At 33.4% G+C, this 19,920-nt stretch overlaps 1 protein-coding gene across 1 annotated transcript in view; it reads left to right on the top strand.

Annotated features, from left to right (window-relative positions):
* Positions 1–19,920, top strand: part of Lrp1b (LDL receptor related protein 1B) — a 1,466,647-nt gene that overhangs the window by 338,450 nt on the left and 1,108,277 nt on the right. The window contains 1 exon segment of the mRNA XM_042683428.1: positions 17,581–17,718. Coding sequence (XP_042539362.1) covers positions 17,581–17,718 — 138 coding nt within the window.

Raw genomic sequence — 19,920 nt, 5'->3', positions numbered from 1 at the left:
AATAATGAATTTGTGGCCAACATGAGTGGCATAATGCCCAGTCTCAAAAACATGAAATAAAAATTAAACTTGTTTTTGTTCTTTACTGAAAGTTGTTCAGTTTACATGTAACGTAAGAGTAGTCTCCTCTAGATCATCCCCAAAGAGGAGACACTGTCAGTTTATAACCCAGCAATAAGAAGTTCATACAATACATCCTATGCCTATATTTTATAGATTTGTTGCAAGTCTGACATATTAAAAAAAAAGGTTTGCTTTGAAAATTTTGGAGAACTATTATTCTAATCTAAAGAAACCTCCATACATATCAACCTGGAAATAATTTTCCTGCTATAGAAACTTTCTCTAAGAAAGTCAGTCTCAATTTTACAACTGTTGATTTATAGAATAATTCCTGGACTTCAACCTTGTTATTTCCCTTCCTTATGACATAAGAAATACTTGTTGGTTTCATTTAATATGGTTACTACTCCTGAAGAGAAGAAAAGTTATATACGTGACAATCTATGCAAATCATTAGACATGAGAGTTTTCAAATCATTAGAACAAGGGGTGGTAAGGTGTTGAGAAATGACATGACCAAGGGAAAGGATTTAAGCTTCTATAGGGAAAAGCTGGAAAAAATACACACACACACACACACACACACACACACACACACACACCAAAATTTCAGTTATTTTGACAGGGTTTGTTACTCTTGGTCAAGTAGGTTCTAGCTCTAATGGTGATCATCAATCATTCTCCTCTTCATGGCACCAAAGAAAAGAGTGGGAGAAAGTGCTGGGGCATATTCACAAAGTGCACTTGACCCTCAGCGTTAAGCAGAAGGGTAGAAGATTCAGATTTCCTCTTGAACCTGTTCAGCATACTTGCCTTCAGCTAAAAATAATCCTATGTCAAAGTGGTGTATTTTGGGCTTATGCATTCAGATTCTAAAGTGTTTTGGAAAAAAGTAACATTAACTTATGGATAAAAACTAAATAAATCATACAAATTTGCCCCAGAGTCCTGATCCAAAGTGTGAAATCTTTAATATTTGTATTTTAAATCCAAATCATAGTGGTATATTGGTTAATTTTCCTTCTTTTCTGGTAATTACTATATTTCTGCTAATTAAAATATTTTTTCAAACATTAGCAAAGTTTCAAATCTTCATTTATTCGAAAAATGTTGCATCTGAGTCCGTACTGCAATTGGAGATAATCCTGTCATGTTCATGGGACGTCTTTCTTCTCCGAGAAGGATATAATAAAATCAAAAGCAAAAACAGAAAAACAACCCAACTGAATGAGCAATGTTAACAAGAAATAGTGCATTGTTGGAGGAAAGAGATTCTATTTCTGTTTTTTACTTTCAGATACTGCTCAATATTGTTGAGGCTGTCATTTAGTTTCACCCATATTTCCATATTTCACACACACACACACACACAAACACACACACACATTAACAAGGTTTGCTACTCAAAGGTATACTTCAGGCAGAGAATATCTGCAGCAGAGACTGGCCACACTCTTGAAAACTGGTTAATTTAGATGTGGAGAGACTCTTTCTCTCCATCCTGCTGTTCCTAGCATGGTTGAACTGAGCTAGTACATAGTTTGGCTACAGGTCAGACAAGTCGTAGTTTATTCTTTTTTTGTATATATATATTAATATATATTATATATTAATATATAATATATATTAATATATATAAAAGATACTGTACAGAAGGGTTGCAGTTACATGAATAAGGTAATGAGTACATTTCTTATTGTTACCTCCTCCTTTATTTTTTTCCCCTAGCATCCCTTTCCTCCCCACCTCCCTAATTCCTCCCCCCCCCAAGTTGTAAAGTTCGTTTTCAGCATCTCTTTGTTACAACAGGTAATCCTCTAACCTTATTTCGGCATTTTGTTATTTCCCTTCCCCTTGCTAAAAATGTAAATACAAGTTTCAGGGCACTGCAGTCAAATACAGTGAAAACAGGAGTTATACCATGGGGGAAGAACAAACAAAACAAACAAAAACTAGAACAGTACATTAAAAACAACAGCAAGAAAGATACAACCACTTGTGTCTCTATCTTGGGGTTCATTTCGCTTAGCATCATCTTATATGGTCATGTATGCATAGCTTTTGACCTCTTCTTCTTGTCCTATACATATACTAGTTATTGTAGATAAGGGAAACCATGGTACCTATGTTTCTTTGGGCCTGGTGTATTTCACTTAATATAATTTTTTTTCCATCTTTCCATTTCCTAACAAATGGGGCAATGCCATTCTTTCTGATGGAATCATAGAATTCCATTATATGTACATATATATATATATATATATATATATGTATATATATATATATATATATCACATTTTCTTGGTCCATTCATCTACCGAGGGTCATCTGGGTTGGTTCACTTATGTTTATGCCAGCATTATTTAACATAACTAAGATATGTTTTTGATTCTTTTGGAGGGACAGAAGCTCTGGTAATAATTTATTTCTCAGAAATTTCACTGAGACCATAAGAGACACTGAAGGATATAAAGGGATACTATTGTAAAAAGTTATTTTACCAGGTAGGAAACTTACAGGAGGATTTATATTTCAAAATGACAGGGTCCTAAAACTCACATCAAAAAAAGGTTTTGAAAAGAAAAACATAACATATCTAAGTGTAACCTGCAGAACTCTATCATTCAGAACATAAACAGAAGGTAAGAAAAAGTAGATATTAAATGTGTGGGATGTATATTTTTCAGTGGAACTGTGTATACAGAACAAACTGTTAAAGTACTGTTGATCAAGATGTTAATTTAAGACACACAATTTTTACCATTTAATAAAATAACTGTGCTTGCTTCAAATCTTCCTTTTTACCAATTTAAACTACTTTTAAAAGACTTTGTAGTGCCATGAATTATGCCCTTACTTTTTGTAACTCATATTATGTTCATCTTTAGTACTAATTTATATAGACTTGTTGGATATTGATACATTTAACTTTTTTTTTGATTTAATGAATGTAAAAATGTCAAATTGTTAGAAATTTATTTTGAAAAGCCACAATTGTTAACAATGTCTTTTCTGAGTTGTACATTTTGGTCTACCACTGTGTTATATTATTTTTATATTTAGAATAGTTTCTTCAAGACTCAGAAGGAATTTTTACCTATTAAATATTACATTTCATAGTTTGCTACTTTATTTTCACTAAATTTTAAATTGTACTGAAATACTTGAAGAATAAAGATAGAATAACAGAATAAAAATTTTAAAAAGAATGCAATTAGTATAAGGATTAGTTGCAAGTGAACAAAGTATTCAAAAGCAGGGCCTCATGGTGCAACAGAAGCATATCTGACTCCAATATATTTCAAAAGATCAGTGCCAAATTTCCCAGATTCAAATTCTCCCCTAACTTTTCCCAGATATAAATTGTTAGAAAATAAAGGAAGAATTAAAGTTAGCATACAGATAAAAAATAAATGTGAAAACACTATCTATATATATAGGCATATATGTACCTTCCAGCTGTGTGTGTGTGTGTGTGTGTGTGTGTGTGTGTGTGTATGTGTATTTCTGTAACTTATAGCTATTCAGGCTATTCATTCTTGACCTGATATTCACTAAATTGAGAAATGGCTAATGCAATGTCCAACAAGCCATAAGATCTAATGTCAGAGAAACAGTTTATTTGTTCTCTCATGCTATAATTCTCAGATTTGAAACACATATATCTGAAAACATAAGCTTTGCAGTGAATCTCGCATTTTTATGTCTATCTCTTTTTTAAGATACATCATATCCATTATTTCTTCTTTGATCATGTAGGACTGTAATAATTAGAGATCAGTATGTGTTTATGAGTACATATCCTCTTCCAAAGACAAAAATCATTCACCATACTTTAGATCTAAATTTCTAGACTATGTCAACATATTAAGGTTCATAGACAGGTAAAAACAATGTTCTAGTATGACTTTTAAAATGAAATCTTGGTCAATGTGTGGTTTAATGAAAGTAGGTGCTCTTTTTTTGTGTGTGTTTAGATACTGTGTTTCAATGACCATATGGCTAGTGAGTGAGCAAAATAAATTAATTAATTAATTAATTAATTTTCAGTGGGCTTTGAGCTGTTCAAAATGTAGGCCCCAGCAGTAGCACTAGCAGCACCTAGATGTTCACAATAATGTAAAGTCTCTGTCCAGCCAAGATGTTTTGAATCAAAATCTGCAGTTTAAATGGATTGTTAGCCTGGTGCCAGTGGCTCACGCCTATAATCCTAGTCCTCAGGAGGCTGAGATCTGAGCAACACAGTTCAAAGCCAGCCGGGACAGGAAAGTCCTTGAGATTCTTATCTACAATAAACCACCAGAAAACCAGAAGTGGTGCTGTGGCTCAAACACTAGAGCACTCACCTAGAGCTGAAGAACACAGGGACAGCACCCAAGCCCAGAATTCAAGCTCCACAACTGACCAAAGGAAAAAAAAAAAAAGATTGCTAGGTGATTCATAAGTTCATGAACATCTGAGACTTATTGTGTTAGAGTATAAAGCATTACTCTTAATGTGTCATTGACCAAGTGCTTAGTATGAACTGCAGGGAAGTGTTCACAAGGTACATAACCCACGGAAGTCAGATCAGAGAGAAATGTTATCATGCTACCTATTAGCATGAGTGGACCTGAATCTGCACAAGATAAAATATCCAGATTGATATTATTCTAGGATCATTTTAGGCTTTCATATTTGAGAAAGCATTGAAATGTCTCTTACTTTCAGTAAAATATTATAATGAAACAGAAATATTTCCAAAACCATTTCACAAATAAATGGAGCATCTTTAAAGACTCTATCTTACATACTATGCTATTTTAGCTTAATGACCAACATTTATCAACTTCATCATAATGAGAACATAAATAGAACCAAAAATGTTGCAGAAAAGGAAGAATATTTTTGTGTATTACCTTTTATCAGAACATCATTTTCTGTTTTACCATACTCATGTGTATTTGTGGGTTTGTCTGTATGTGCATGCTCAATTCTAAGACAGTCTCAATGTGTTTTCAGTCAGCATCTCTGTATTCAACAGTCAGTTCAACTGAATATTAATTGTTTAGAATTCATTTATAGAGTTTTAAAATAAGCATTAAACTTAAGGAAAAGAAAACATAGGTTTAGCATGTTTTTACAATTGCACTTATCTGTAAACAATTCAAGAGTATTAACTTTGTGCAAAAGCTGCCTTGTGAACTGAGGTCCCCATGTAAACTAGGGGAAACCTATTAACAGTTGCCCGATGTTTCTATTTTGAATATTCCTGGTGACCTTTGTTTTTTGTTATGGGTCCTGTGTCAGGTTATCTTGACCATTTTTTTATTTTACAGCATTTAGTTTTTGATATTTTTTATTGTAAAGATACTGTACAGAGGGGTTACAGTTACATTAGTAAGGCAATGAGTACATTTCCTATTGAGCATTGTTACCCTTTCCTTTGTTTTTCCCCTACTATTCCTTCCTTCCCCACCTTCCCAACTCCTCCCTCTCCTCCACCCACCATGGGGGAACAATATATAAAAGAACCAAAGAAATCACATAGTACATTAAAAACAACAGCAACAAAGAGAAAAACCTCTTGTGTCTCTATGTTGGGGTTCATTTTACTTAGCGTCATCTTATATGGTCCTATGTACATGTTTTTGACCTTTTCTGCTTGTCTGTTAAGATTATCCTAGATGAATACTAGTTATTGCAAGTAAGGGAAACCATGGGACCTCCGTCTGTTTGGGTCTGGCTTCTACTCATTAACCTAACTATTAAAGATTTATACTGGGCAGATAAAATGAAAAGGATTTGATATTTTTTCTGAGAAAAAGATTTGATGGGAGAGACAAGACTCCCTAGGATCTTACCATGGTAGCATTTACTACAGTGCAGAAATTAATTTATGTCTGGCCAGCTTTGGAGTCCCTCCCATATAATCACAAGAAGAAGTAAAGAACTATTTATTAATTCAGATGAGTTTGTATTGATAGATGAATTGCATTTGTTTTTCTTTTTCCATTTTGTCATAATTCTCAGCATAAAAAATCTGAAATTTCCACTTGTGTATATTTTCTTTTGATGCCAAGGATATATTCAGGAACCTATTGAAACTGAATTAATTACTAGAATTCTCCAGAAATACAAGAAATTTCTCACATGGATCTAAATGAATGGTGTTTTTAGGTCATTAATTTTGTAAGGCCATTCGGATATCATTTAGTGAGTTGATGGCATGAACACTGTTAGAAATCTCATAATACTACTGAACCTTGCTATTCCCTGTCTTCTAAATAACTACACAAACCTTCATAGAGGAGATGCTATGTAAATTGAAAGGATTTGGAGAAAAGTGATTATTGTTAACAGATTATTTCTATGAAAAAGATAGAAGGCTGTTCTGGTATTTTCCACTCATTGAGTGCGGTGTATTTTCCATTTGTCTAATTGTTCATATATATTGAAGACATTTGGCTCTGTTCATAACAGTGGAGCTAAAATGCTATTTAATGAATTAAATCAGTTATATGGTCACTCAGTAAGGCCTTCATGTGATTTCTCAACTCTCTAGAGAGTCTAGATGACTATTTAGTGTTAACATATTGTATTTGAATGTTAGCCTAGATAAAACTTTTTCTTTTTTACTATGCAGTTGATGACTAAAATAATCATGATCAGTTTTTCTTTTTAGAATTTTCTATTGATTGAAATAAAATGACTTATCCTGTATCTCTTCTAGCATGAAGAGGATATTCAGTGACAGATGTTAAGGGGTAAAAAATAGTAGCAGCAAAGCAGAAAGGCAGATCGTGGCACCATATGGTAGTTGGACCTGTGATATTGGCATCTTTCCTCCTGGGCTTCAACTTGCCAGGCTAACCAGGAGAAGAGGCTGTGCCAAGTGGCAGAACTAATAGGACTTTACCAAGAAGAGGTAGCAACTGTCAGATGGCCAGTCTGCTTGATCCCAGAGGTTAACTAACCAAATTGGAAATAAGTACCTGGTGATACACTGATTTGCTGCTAATAAATGGATTTGGGACCTATGAGTACAGTTGAGCTTTATTTGGCAATGCATGCTCTTGAAACACCTTATAGAACAAACTAGGGTCACAATGGATAAGTGTTCTTCTTTACTATGAAACATGCAGGAGCCATGTTCATGGTTACAATTTAAAAACCAAAAATAAAGAAAGCAAAACAAAAACATAAGCCATCCCTCTCAGAACAACCTATAGTTATCTGGTATGTAAGACACAACCAAACTGGATGAGCAAATACTGAAATATAACAGTTTCAATTCTACACAGCTGCTAATCTAAGCCTTGATGGAAATTTTCAAATACTCTCATGTGTCTTCATATATAAGTGAGGAGAACAAAGGACTGCCAGCAGCCCTCAACCCACCTTTCTGTCAGCCAACCTGGCATGCCCACAACTGACATAAACTCTCCTCATTTCTCCTTTCCCCAATCAGAATCATCCTGGAAAACAGAATTGCTGTTGATTTTACAGCAAGATTTCATGGGTTCATGGTCATCCATAAGAGTTCACCAATTACAAAAGTTTTATTATGCTGTTGGTTATGATTTTTATTTTTATTTTTAGTATAAGATCTTGAAGAGCCTAAACACTTGCTACAAAGCACTCTTTTCAAGAATCTGCCAATGGACAAATTGTTAAGTATTTTATTGCTCTTAACTGTAAGGATTATTTATTGACATAGCATGGGTTTTGCCATCTTGATGTACATCTTAATTTTCTCCATTCCATCAATATTTTTTACTAAGATTATTTTATAGTTGACTTCACAAAGAAGATAGTTAAGAAAAACAGATATGGACACATAATTTGATTTCATGGCTTGCATTTTTGATAATGTAGCACAATATAATATAGAGATAAAGGAACTACCTTTTGAAGATGTAAGTGATCTAAATTCAAATAAAATTATAATTCTGTACCCTTGAAAAGGTCATCCAACCTCTACAATCTTCAATTCTCTCATCTCTGTAATAGCAATTATAATACCTAACTCATAATATTCTTGTGAGGATTTAATATGATAATGGACATTATGTGCTTACCACAGAATCTGGAACATAGGATGTACTCAACACACAGTAATTATCTTATTAATATAATTTCACTTTTATAGCATGCAATAAGGAAGAGCTTGTTTTTTCTAAAGTGCACCATGAAATTATTCTCAGAGTTAATACAATTTTGAATGCTATAAAAATTGATATTTGAAAAATACATTTCATCAAATAATTTCACTTTGGGTTTATATATATATAATCGTATATTTTCCCAAATATATCCCGTACATGTACCCTATATATGACATATATGCATGTATGTATACACACAGATTTCATATAAATTATATCACTGAGACCAGACTCATAGGTAATAATGTATGTACATCCTATAGCTTTTAAACTGGGCTGTTGAACAGTGTTTTTTTTTTTTCTCAAACTAAATGAAAATTACTGTTTCACACCATGAGTCTTCCTTTGAAAGATACTTGCCATGTAACTGTACTATTCTACCTAATTTAAACATATACCATAGGAAATCCACATTATTTGACTAATGCTCACAGATGAAACTTCCCCCCAAATCAGAGCGATAGTTTTCTTCTTAGCTCAATATTTATAATTGTTATAATGCTTGAGAGAGTTACTTTGGTTGTGGATACTTTAAAGTATTCCTCTTCATTTCTTCTTAATCTGAGAACAGAATGTCCCTAGATTATAGTCAATAATTTTAATCCCTTATGTATTAAGTCATCAAATTTTGGATATATTAGAATATTTTTTTCAAAACTCGAATACCTTGCCTGGAATTTAGTAAAGATTTTTCACTTAGAATTCTTTTGACTCTTGAAAAAGTGATTTCTTTCACTAATCAGCCGACAATAAAAACCTGCTTCTTAGGTTTCAGACATTAAATGAGGATATACATCTAAGCTTTTGTTGTTATAGTCTATAGAATAAAAGACAGAAAATTTCCTTCTTCTTTTAGAAGTTTATGAAAGAGTGAGCAATAACAGTGCATCTGTCTGTGCAGACTTTGGCTAAAAAGCAATCTGTACACGTTTGTGGAATCAAAGATGAAATAATGCTCAGCTATATGACATGTGGACAAACCAGTTGGCTGTTCCTACTCAATGTCCCTTCTGAGCAGAAAGACCTTTTTTCCTCTGAGACTTGTATGGGGCTATCTGATTTCAGCTTCTCTTTTCATGTCAAGCATCAGTGCTTTAACATGCTTCCTACCAGGGAGTCATCTTTGCTCCTAATTGGACAGTCATTCCACTATGCCCAGAACTTCAGAACTACAATCACGAGCTGTCAGCCAGTTACAGTAGGAAAAGTAATCCCAGAGAACAAGAGGAAAATGCCTTGGCTAGAGAGTGAAACACTTGTCTTGTATTGTGTATTTCAGGAAAAAAAAAAAGATAGTCTTAAATAGCGCATCAAATTTTCTGCCTTCTTACATGTTTTACCTCCACAATGGGCAAATCTTTTCCTCATAGTATGAGTTTCAAATAATGTCAAGGTGTTTTCTTTCCTGATGATTTAGTGAGACTTTTCAAAACTAAAGATAAAAGGGTATGTTTTATTTTCTGATAAATAACTTGAATTTATTTGTAGAGTTCTCTCTCAACTATGACTTTGAAACAAATTCCACATACAAATCAGTTAATTTACCACCCAAAAATTATGGGAACCAATGAATTGTTTTCTAAAAGACAAAATAATTACTTGTTCTCACAGAACACTTACAATTCCAGTTTTCAAAGAGAATTGTTATTTTTCTAAGGACCTTGAATGCAATGAAGTTCCTGAAATTGAGGGGTCCAAATCCAACTTACCAATATAGTTATCAGGACTCAGTTTTCTGTTTTTTTTTTGAAGCTATGCAAATGCCTTTTAGACTAGATGAAGACAAGGAGGTAGGAGAAGGAACATGCTTGTGGAGCGTTAAAGAAAAACTGTGTTGAATGAGTCCAAAAGCCAGAAATATTTGAAGAATTCAATGAGAGGAGTGTTTAAAACAACTGAATAGGTCCTGTTTCATGGATCATCCAGGTTCTTTTCCCTATTAGTAGTGAGTTTAATGAATGGCAATGCTGTAATGACAGCCACACATAAAACACTGATGCCATTTAATGTTACAATCTAGTTCCCTTTATACCGGAAGGTGAGAAAGGAAAACAATCCATCACCCTTTTCAGACTCTTATTTATTTATTTATTTATTGTCAGTCATGGGGCTTGAACTCTGGGCCTGAGCATTGTTCCTCAGCCCTACAGCTCAAGGTGAGTGCTCTACCACTTGAGCTACATAGCCATTTTTGGTTTTCTGGTGGTTTATTGGAGATAAGAGTTTCACAGACTTTCCTGCCCGGACTGGCTTTGAACCGTGATCCTCAGACCTCAGCCTCCTGAGTAGCTAGGATTACAGGCATGAGCTACTGGCACCTGGCTTGAAGGCTTTTATTTTTAAGGCTATAATTAATGACTATTAATTAAGGCTATAATTAATTAATTGTGGCTATGGTCATAGGATATTTTTTCTTTGCTATTTTTGTATGTTTTGTATATTAATTCTAAGTGTCTAAATTTTCAGTGCAGGAGAATATTATGATTTTACCTATATTTTTTGGATTCATTCAGATACTATCAGCCAAATAAAATGAAAAAATATAGCTTGCTATAGATTGACCAAATAATACATACACAGTATGATTATTATAACCTGACAATATTTGTTAGCATGATCCAGAAGTGACCGATGAAAAACTATCAACTAATAATCCATTTATTTCTATTCATTATTTTACATTTTCTTACATTTATTTACATTCATTATTATAGTAATTCATTATTTGTATTCATATTTTAATATACTACAACCTCCCTTAGATGATCAGTTATGCTATTGATATATGAAATTCATAAAGCTCTTCAGTACAGTCATTTTTTTTCTTTACTGGAACTTCTGAAGATTAAGGACTGAAAGGTCTTTTTCATCCATGTACAAGTTATCAAAGCTGTGAAATCTCTTTTTCCAAATAGACTAAAAGATGTCAGAAATGGCTTTAGGGTAGTAATGTTATATGGAAATTCAATGGCAAGGTACAGAGAAGCCACATTTAGAGAGGTCAGATCGGGAGCCTTTATTAGAAAGCCAGCTACTTCAGACAGACACGTATCCCCAGAAAACTTGTAGCCTCAAATACATTTAACGTTGTTAACTTCGCCATGAAGGTAGTAAAGGAAAGATAGAGCAGAAAAGCAATTCCAACAATCCAGACCAACTCCAATAGAGAAATGAATTAGGATACGATGGTGACCAGAGGACAGTTCAGAGACACAAGAGACATGGCACAAAATGGCGGCTGAGTTGGTGGGAGCCTAAATAGGATTCTGGTCGGGGTCAGGGTCACAGACTGCTGGAGAGAATCACCAGTTCATGGTATAGGGCTGTCAGGTCTAGTAACCTATTTTCCAAGTTCTGCCCCTGACTCAGGAATTCTTATTTATAGTTCTCCAACGTTAAATTCAGTCATATAGCAAATTCTAACAAATGATATGATGTATTGTTTTATGGAGAAACTGAATTTTATAGTTGTAATCTTATCTGGAACACAATACATTTCATTTTCCCATTTGAATTAAAATATGAGTGTTGTCTGAGGTATCTCACATGTACAAGTTGTAGGAGACTGAGGGTGGGGCTAATGCACTAGTGTGGCCTCAGGAATTCCTGGACTTTATCCCCAGCCACTCTTTCACCTAAGTATCAGGAAAGGATAAATTTGTGCATTTGTATGCAAAGATAACAAACTAGATCTAATGTAATCAAAACAAATCTAAGAAGCTTTTGCTACCTCCTTAAGAATAGTATGAGGCAGGTCCAGTAGCTCAAACTTACAATTCCAGTGATTCAGGGGCAAGAGATTAAGAAGATGACAATTCAGAGTCGGGCTGATCAAAAAGCTAGCAAAAACCTCATCTCAACAAATACTCATGTGTGACAATATATGACTATAATCACAGCTAGGCAGGGTACATAGATAGAAAGATTATGGTCCTAATAAGCCCTTTGAAAAGCCCCAAACGTTATGTAAAAAATAATAAACTGAAATAAAAACACCTGGAGATTGGCTCAACTCATAAAGTACTTACTATGACAAGACTATGAGTTCAAACCCTATTCCTGCCAACACACACACACACACACACACACACAGGTTTGCATGTAACCCAATGCTATGTTAAATATTAACAGATCTATACTGAATACCTTTACACTAAATACAAATTATCTCAAGCAACATGAAGCCATGAAGCAAATAATTTCATGCACATGCATTATAAGTGTCCTAAATTGTGGTAATTAAAACTCACAGCTGTGATAATTATCATAACATTGTAATGCAATATTTCTATGCACTAGTTGCATAATAATTTTCTTTCCTCTTTAAAATAGTTAAGATGTCAGGTTGCCTGTAATGCTCAAGAAACTAGCTTGTGTAAAATTATTCTTTTCTAAAGTGAAAGAAAAAAGAATCAAACATAGACAGCATTCAGCACTTGAAATAAATCAGTAGTTCTTAAGATATCTGTATATAGCTAGTTATAATGAAACTAAAACTAGCTGTTAAGCAATTCTAGAAAGCTAATGTTTAAGTTGCATTCCAATATTCTCATGAATCATTTTATTTTTAATCTAATTTACTGAAAAAATTTACCAGCTGAAATATTCTAAAGTAAACCCTATAAGTAAACTTATCATTTGAAACGATCCTTATTGCTGAAATATTCCAAAGTAAACCCTATAAGTAAACTTATCATTTGAAATAATCCTTATTTTCTGCAATGTTTTTAAGTTAGTCCTAGTTTTCCATAAGTACTGAATTTCAAAATATTTTGTATAAGATAATCAATTTCCAGTTTTTCAATGTGTATAAACAGGCCTAATCAGATAAAATTCCAAACCACATACTTTTTTTTTTTGTCAGTGTGGGGCTTGAACTCTGGTCCTGGGCACTGTCCCTGAGCTCTTCAGCTCAATGTGAGCACTCTATCACTTGAGCCATAGCACCACTTCCAGTTTTCTGGTGGTTAATTGTAGATAAGAATCTCATGGACTTTCCTGCCTGGGCTGGCTATGAACCATGATCCTCAGATCTCAGCCTCCTGAGTAGCTAGGACTACAGGCATGAGCCACCAATGCCTAGCTAAACCACATATTTATAAATTTCTGAATCTTGTACACATGTTATGCCTATAATTGGTAGTTTCAGGTACAAAAAATTTCACTTGGTTTTATACCAACTAGTGAGCAATATGTTTTCATTGCCACATTATTCTACCCAATGTTATACACTAGAGAAGGAAAAAAAATGAAAATACTGTGGCCTCAGGAAAATGCATGGGAACCTTCATTTACAACACAGTTCATAATCTATGTAAAGATGTACATGTAATAAGAAAGTGAACATATGATATACACATTATCAATCCAGGTTAATAGAACAAAAGCAGAATAATAGCTTCCATAGAATACTGCCTACTTGAAGACTACATCCATGCTAAACTTCAAAAGTATTACCTTTGTTGCTCATGCCACACCTCTGTGGTAAATGCTATTTCTTGTTCAATTTTTCAAATGGAAAATGTGAATTTAAGAAGGTTAAATATTTATTCAAGTTTAAACAACTACCCAGTAGAAGATAGAAACTCACATCCAAGTGTTTGGCCTCTAAAGCTCATGTGTTTTCAGCCATGTTACATTTATTTTATTGTTATTTTTTCAATAAAGAAAGCTTTATGGAGAGGCTAAAGTTTGAATTAGACCTTGAAAATTTTAGATTCAATAACCAAACAAAAACAGAAACAAAATACAACGTTTACAATGTAGTGATGGTGTTGCATGAGGGAAAAAAAAAAAAACAAAACAACTCCAGAAATGGGGAAAAATTGGTGCATTTTCAGAAAGTGAAATATGGCATTGAAGTTTTAGAATATAAACACAGCAAATTACTTGTAAATAATGTTAATTAAATTGCAATTAAACACATCAAGGCAAGAAATTCTGTTTTGTTGTGGCCAACAAATAAGAATTGATTTTGAATTATTCATAGGGTAAAAGACTTATCTAACATGCTATGTATGAGAATGCATTGATGATGAAAAAGGAGCAAGGTAAACACTCAATAGAATTATAATGCAATGAACTTTCATTCAACAATTATGCATTGAGCTCATAGTGATATTACCCTAAGAGGTAGTTGCTTATATTATAAAGAACAATTTGAAGTAATCACTCATCTCAGCCATCTCATAACCTAGTATGCAGACAAATACTTGAAAGTTACAGTTGTGGACAAACTCATAATGGGTTGAAAGGTTGAAGTCCAGCAGAACTTTACCAGAAAATTTAGTTGTTGGAGAAGATTTTGTGTTTTTCCAAGTAGATGATGAATGAAGGTCATGAAAGAGTGCGTGGGAATGTATCAGGCATATCTATAGGATGATTATAAAGTAACAAGATTATTAGGGGAGTCAAAAGAAAGAATAATGTAATATGTTACCAAGAGCAATATCCAGGCAGGTTTTGAAGAACTGTGTGTCCCTCTAACTTCACTGTGAACAAAACTACAGTTTTATAATTAAATTTACAATTTAATAATTGGTTAAAGCCTATAAGCAATGCAAAGAATATTATTCTCGTGTGTATACAATTTAAGCCCTTGTGTTAAATCTTTTTTTTTCCTTTTAAAATTATCCTTTTAAATTTTACTCTTTGGAAAAAGAATTTAACAGAATTTGGACTGGGAAGGTAGAGAGTGGGAAGGGAGCTGAAAGGCAGCCTATGCAATAAAAAAAGTTTTGTTTTTTTGAGGGGTCCGGTCGTGGGGCCTGAACTCTGGGCCTGGGCGCTGTCCCTCAGCTCTTCGGCTCAAAGCTAGCGTTCTACCACTTGAGCCACAGCTCCACTTCTGGCTTTTATCTTTTTGCTTACGTGGTGCTGAGGAATAGAACCCAGGGCCTCAGGCATGCGAGGCAAGCGCGCACCACTGAGCCACCTTCCCAGCCCTTGTTTTGTTTTGTTTTGCATTTTTTGTTTGTTTGTTTTTAAGAAAATAGGTCTGGGTGCTGAAGGCTCAAGACTGTAATCCTAGCTACTCAGGAGGTTGAGATCTACAGATTGTGGCACAAAAATCCTCCTAAAACTCAAAAAAAGCTAGAAGTTTCTGCTTGTCTCAGACATATACTAGTAACTTAAACGGTCAGATAAGTTGATGTTAGGCAAAATGAACCCCAAGATAAGGACTCAAATGTTTTTTTTTTCTTTCTTGCAATTGTTTCTACCATATTTATAAGATGATTTCTTTGTTGCTTTGTATGTCCCTTCCCCACGGTATAAACCCTGTTTTCACTGAATTTGATGTTAGTATAATTTGTGGAGGGGAAGGGAAAAAACAAATTGTTTAAATAGGGATACAGGTGGACCCATTGCAACAATGAGATGTACAAGACATTATGTCGAAAACAAACTTTACAACTTTGGCTTGGGGGGCGGGAATGGTAAGGGATTGTAAGTGGAAACAAAGGAGGAGGCAACAATGCTTGATAAGAAATATACTCATTACCTTGCTCATGTAATTGTAACCCCTCTGTACGGTATTTTCACAATTTTAAACAAAAAAAAGCTAGAAGTGGCACTGTGGCTCAACTGGTAGAGGACTAGCCTTGAAAACAAAAAGGCTCTGGTACAGCACCCAGGCCCTGAGTTCAAGTGTCTAGACCAGCAATAAATAAAAATAAATAAATAAAATAAAAGTAGGTTATATAAAATAATTTTCATTCAGCAAAAATGATTTCATTTTTCTATGGAGGTTAAGAAATTTAAGTAAGTAAATTTAAGCCCCAGGAAGGTACAAATGAAAAGACAAACAAGAAACCAAGCAAATTAATTCTTGGTTGGATAAGACCCAGAGAGTGTGGTTTTGATACTCTATGTGGGTTAGGAATGCTAATGTTAGGAAATTAGGCATACATATCTTGCTTCTAAATGGCAGAGATGTAAAAATGCAGACATCTGAGCATCTATCAAGACACATTGCACTATAAACTGATATGCTAAACTAAAATCCCTTGGTACAACTACTTACAGATAAAACAAAAGTCCACTGAGAGAAGAGAAATATCTGCCCTTTCACAAATTGCACTATCTCAATTATTGTTAGTCAGAAAACACATTTGATGAGGCTTAAATCTATCTTCACTCCTTACTGAACACAAGAAAGTAAGTCTCCTCTACATAAAAAGAATAAAATTGAAAATAGTTCTATACTGCAATTTAAGGTGTGTTTATAAAATAAGATTTAGCTTAATATTTGAAGCTTATTTCACATTAATGAGTAAAGTCTATTAATAATTTATAGTATAAATATTATTTTTATATATTGGTATAATTTATGTCCTCCTAGTGATACATAATTTCTTCTTCCTTCATTTTTCTTTCTTTCTTTTCTTTCTCTCTTTTTCTTTCTCTTTTTTCTTTCTTTCTCACCTTTTCTCTTTTGCTCTCCTCTCCCCCCTCTCTTTCTCTCTCTCAATCATGGGGCTTAAACTCAGGGCATGAGTGCTGTCCCTTGATATTTTATTCTGCTCAAAGCTAGCACTCTAACACTTTGGACCACAACTCTTCTTTTGGTATTTTGGTGGTTAATTGGAGATAAGAGACTCACATTTCCGTGCCCAGTATGGCTTTGAACTGGGATCCTCAGATTTCAACCTTCTGAATAGCTAGGATAAGCCACTAGGGCTCAAACTGGAACATATTTGGTTTTGTATTTTGGGAAAAAGCATGCTCAAACTATAGAATTCTTTTGTTTAGGTTACTTTTTGTAATTTTCAAGAGTCCTGCAAGTTAATTTCCAATATCCATATTTCATAGTGGAGGAAAACCCAAGGAGAATAAGTATCTTGCTCAGTGATAAAGGAATGAGATAGAACAAAACCTTTTCAAAATTTTAGCTTGTGCTATTTTAAAGATTAAAAGATACATTTGTTTTAATTCATTACTCCAAAAAAGTGCAAAATATTTCGTATCTTAGCATCCATATAGGTTAGTGTTCCAATCATTTAAGCTAATTTTGATGTCATTAAGAATCTGATGTATCTTCTGGTCTTTTTTTTTTTTTTTTTTTTTTGGTCAGTCATGGGTCTGAACTCTGGACCTAGGTGCTGTTCCTCAGCTCTTCAGCTCAAGGCTAGTGCTCTTCCACTTAAGCCATAGCACACTTCTGGCTTTTTCTGCTTATGTGGTGCTGAGAAATTGAACCCAGGGCCTCCTGCATGCAAGGCAAGCACTCTACCGCTGAGCCACCTTCCCAGCCCCCTCTGGTCATTTTTGTATAGATTTGTTTCATAAGTGAATTATAAATTATAGTATTTTCTTAGACTTGAACAAGTAAAACTAACACACATCTTCTTCCTTTCTATATTTTTATTAGGTCCCGAGGAGGTAGAAATCAAGTGCCCCTTGAATCACATTACTTGCCTTGGAACCAACAAATGTGTTCATTTATCCCAGTTGTGCAATGGAGTGTTGGACTGCTCAGATGGGTATGATGAAGGAGCGCATTGCCGTGGTGAGTCTGTGTGTGAAATAATGTCAATGAATTATTCAAGTTTGCATAGCAATGAAAGCTGAAGAGAACATATAATCTGTCTTTTTTTCAAACATAAACATGTCAGTTACTTGAAAGAGCATGAATTTTACTTCCAGTCATTATGCACTTCAAAGATATACTTTAGCATTTTATTGAAAATGTCATTAGCAAAATGCACAGACACATTTAGACATTGAAGCTGGACTTTTAAGTATGTACCCTATTATAAAAAGTTATTTTGCTCAAAGGACAAATGAGAAATCTCTTTCACAGTAGACTAGTATCAGCTTATGCATCTAAAAGGTTACTTAAACATAGTACTTGAAGAAATGTTTTTGAAATAAATCCCTGAATATTTTAGTATTTATATGTATGCATATCTATACATATATATACAATTCATACTAACATTTTTGTGATTTTCTGTCAATTAAAATCATCATCTAGATTATAAAATGATTTACCTATAAAATATGAGAGAAAAATTAAGAAAAATTTAAGTGCAATTCAATATCCCAGGTATTGAAAAAGAACCAAGTTATCAATAGAGAAATAAGGCTGGGATATTCATCCTTGAAAAGAAGCAACTACCCCTGCTTTCACTGTATTTGATGTTGGTATAATTTGTGGAGGGGAAAGGGAAAAAACAAAGTGTTTAAATAGGGATACATGTGGGCTCATTGCAACAATGAGATGTACAAGTTGTTATGTCGAAAAAAGAACTTTATAACTTTGGCTGGGGGGTAGGGGCGAGGAGATGGGAAGGGATAAAGGAGAAACAAAGGAAGAGGTAATAATGCTTGATAAGAAATGTACCCATTTTCTTGCCCATGCAATTGTAACCCTTCTATACGGTATTTTCACAATAAAATAAAAAGAAGCAACTACACCAGAAATATTGATTTCACAGTCTCAAATAAAAGATATTATTTCTTTCTAAATGTCTTGTGTAGTTAAAAAAAGATTTTTTAAAAAAGTTAAGAAAAGATTTTGTGTAGTTAAAAAGATTTTAGCAAAAATAGAGCACTAAAGGAAACATGTACAATGATTTAAAAGTTTCACTTTCTTTTTAGAGATGCTTTGTATTTCCTGTTAAATAATTCCATTAATTTAGATGCAATTCACTATATTTCATTTGTTATACACTTTCAAGTATTTACTATCAAACAATAAAATTTTCACAGTGCCAGATACAACTTTGTCAGAGATGACTACATCACTTTAATTTTTATTAAACATATTTCATTGCTAAAAGTATATGAAAATATGACTAATTTTTATTAATATTCATAGTTTATGATCATATAATACCTGAGGGCATATGATCTTTATAAAATCATAGGATTAAAAAATAAAGTCTTCAGAAAAACATAAAAATGCAAATATATTTATTTTGAACTTTGAAAAGATCATCATATACAACAAGTAATTAAGATTTATGTTATGTATCTGCTGATTTTCTATACTTTTCCTTTTGTAATTTAGTTATAGTTTTAAACAGAAAAGTATTCTATTCTTATTTATATCTTGTGGAAAATATTGTTCCCCTAATTTTTAAGTAAAGATTATTTGTACTATTTGGCCATTTTCTATATTTTTAGAAGTTTAACAAATAAAGAACTAATAAGTCCATTGTATCCACCTATGAAGAACTCAACAAGAACAAGAAGTATATTTGCATCTTTATTTGCTATTTAATTCAGTAGAACATTTTCTCTCCCAATCTCCCTAATATATAGTACATCACACACACACAAAGTGTCTTTGGTTGAATACTTATATACTTTATAAAAATTAATGAGAAGAAAGTTAACTTTTGGGAGATTATGTTCTGGAATGGTTTTGTGGCAACTGAATAGTTTTCTGAACATTTCTTTTTAGTGGAGATAATGTAAATGCATCTATTTTTAATGATTTTCGATAAAGCTGATACTTTAATTTCCATAATTTGGCTTCATTCAAAGAAAGAAAAATGGATTTTTGTGTATTGGTATAGTTATGTATAGCACAGTGCTGGTAAAAATTTACAATAGACATGCACACTGTATTTTTTAAAAAAAATCATCTCTTTCTACACAGTATTTCAATGTGGTAGTGATATCAACTTATTGAAATTGCATGGACAATATAAAACTTTCTATAAAACAAAAGGCCTTGCAATCACAGTACCTCCACTGAAAT

The sequence above is a fragment of the Dipodomys spectabilis genome, unplaced genomic scaffold, assembly GCF_019054845.1.
Source record: "Dipodomys spectabilis isolate Male_0828 unplaced genomic scaffold, ASM1905484v1 ptg000081l, whole genome shotgun sequence".
In the NCBI taxonomy this organism is placed as follows: Eukaryota; Metazoa; Chordata; class Mammalia; order Rodentia; family Heteromyidae; genus Dipodomys; species Dipodomys spectabilis.
This window is presented reverse-complemented; position numbering and strand designations above follow the sequence as displayed.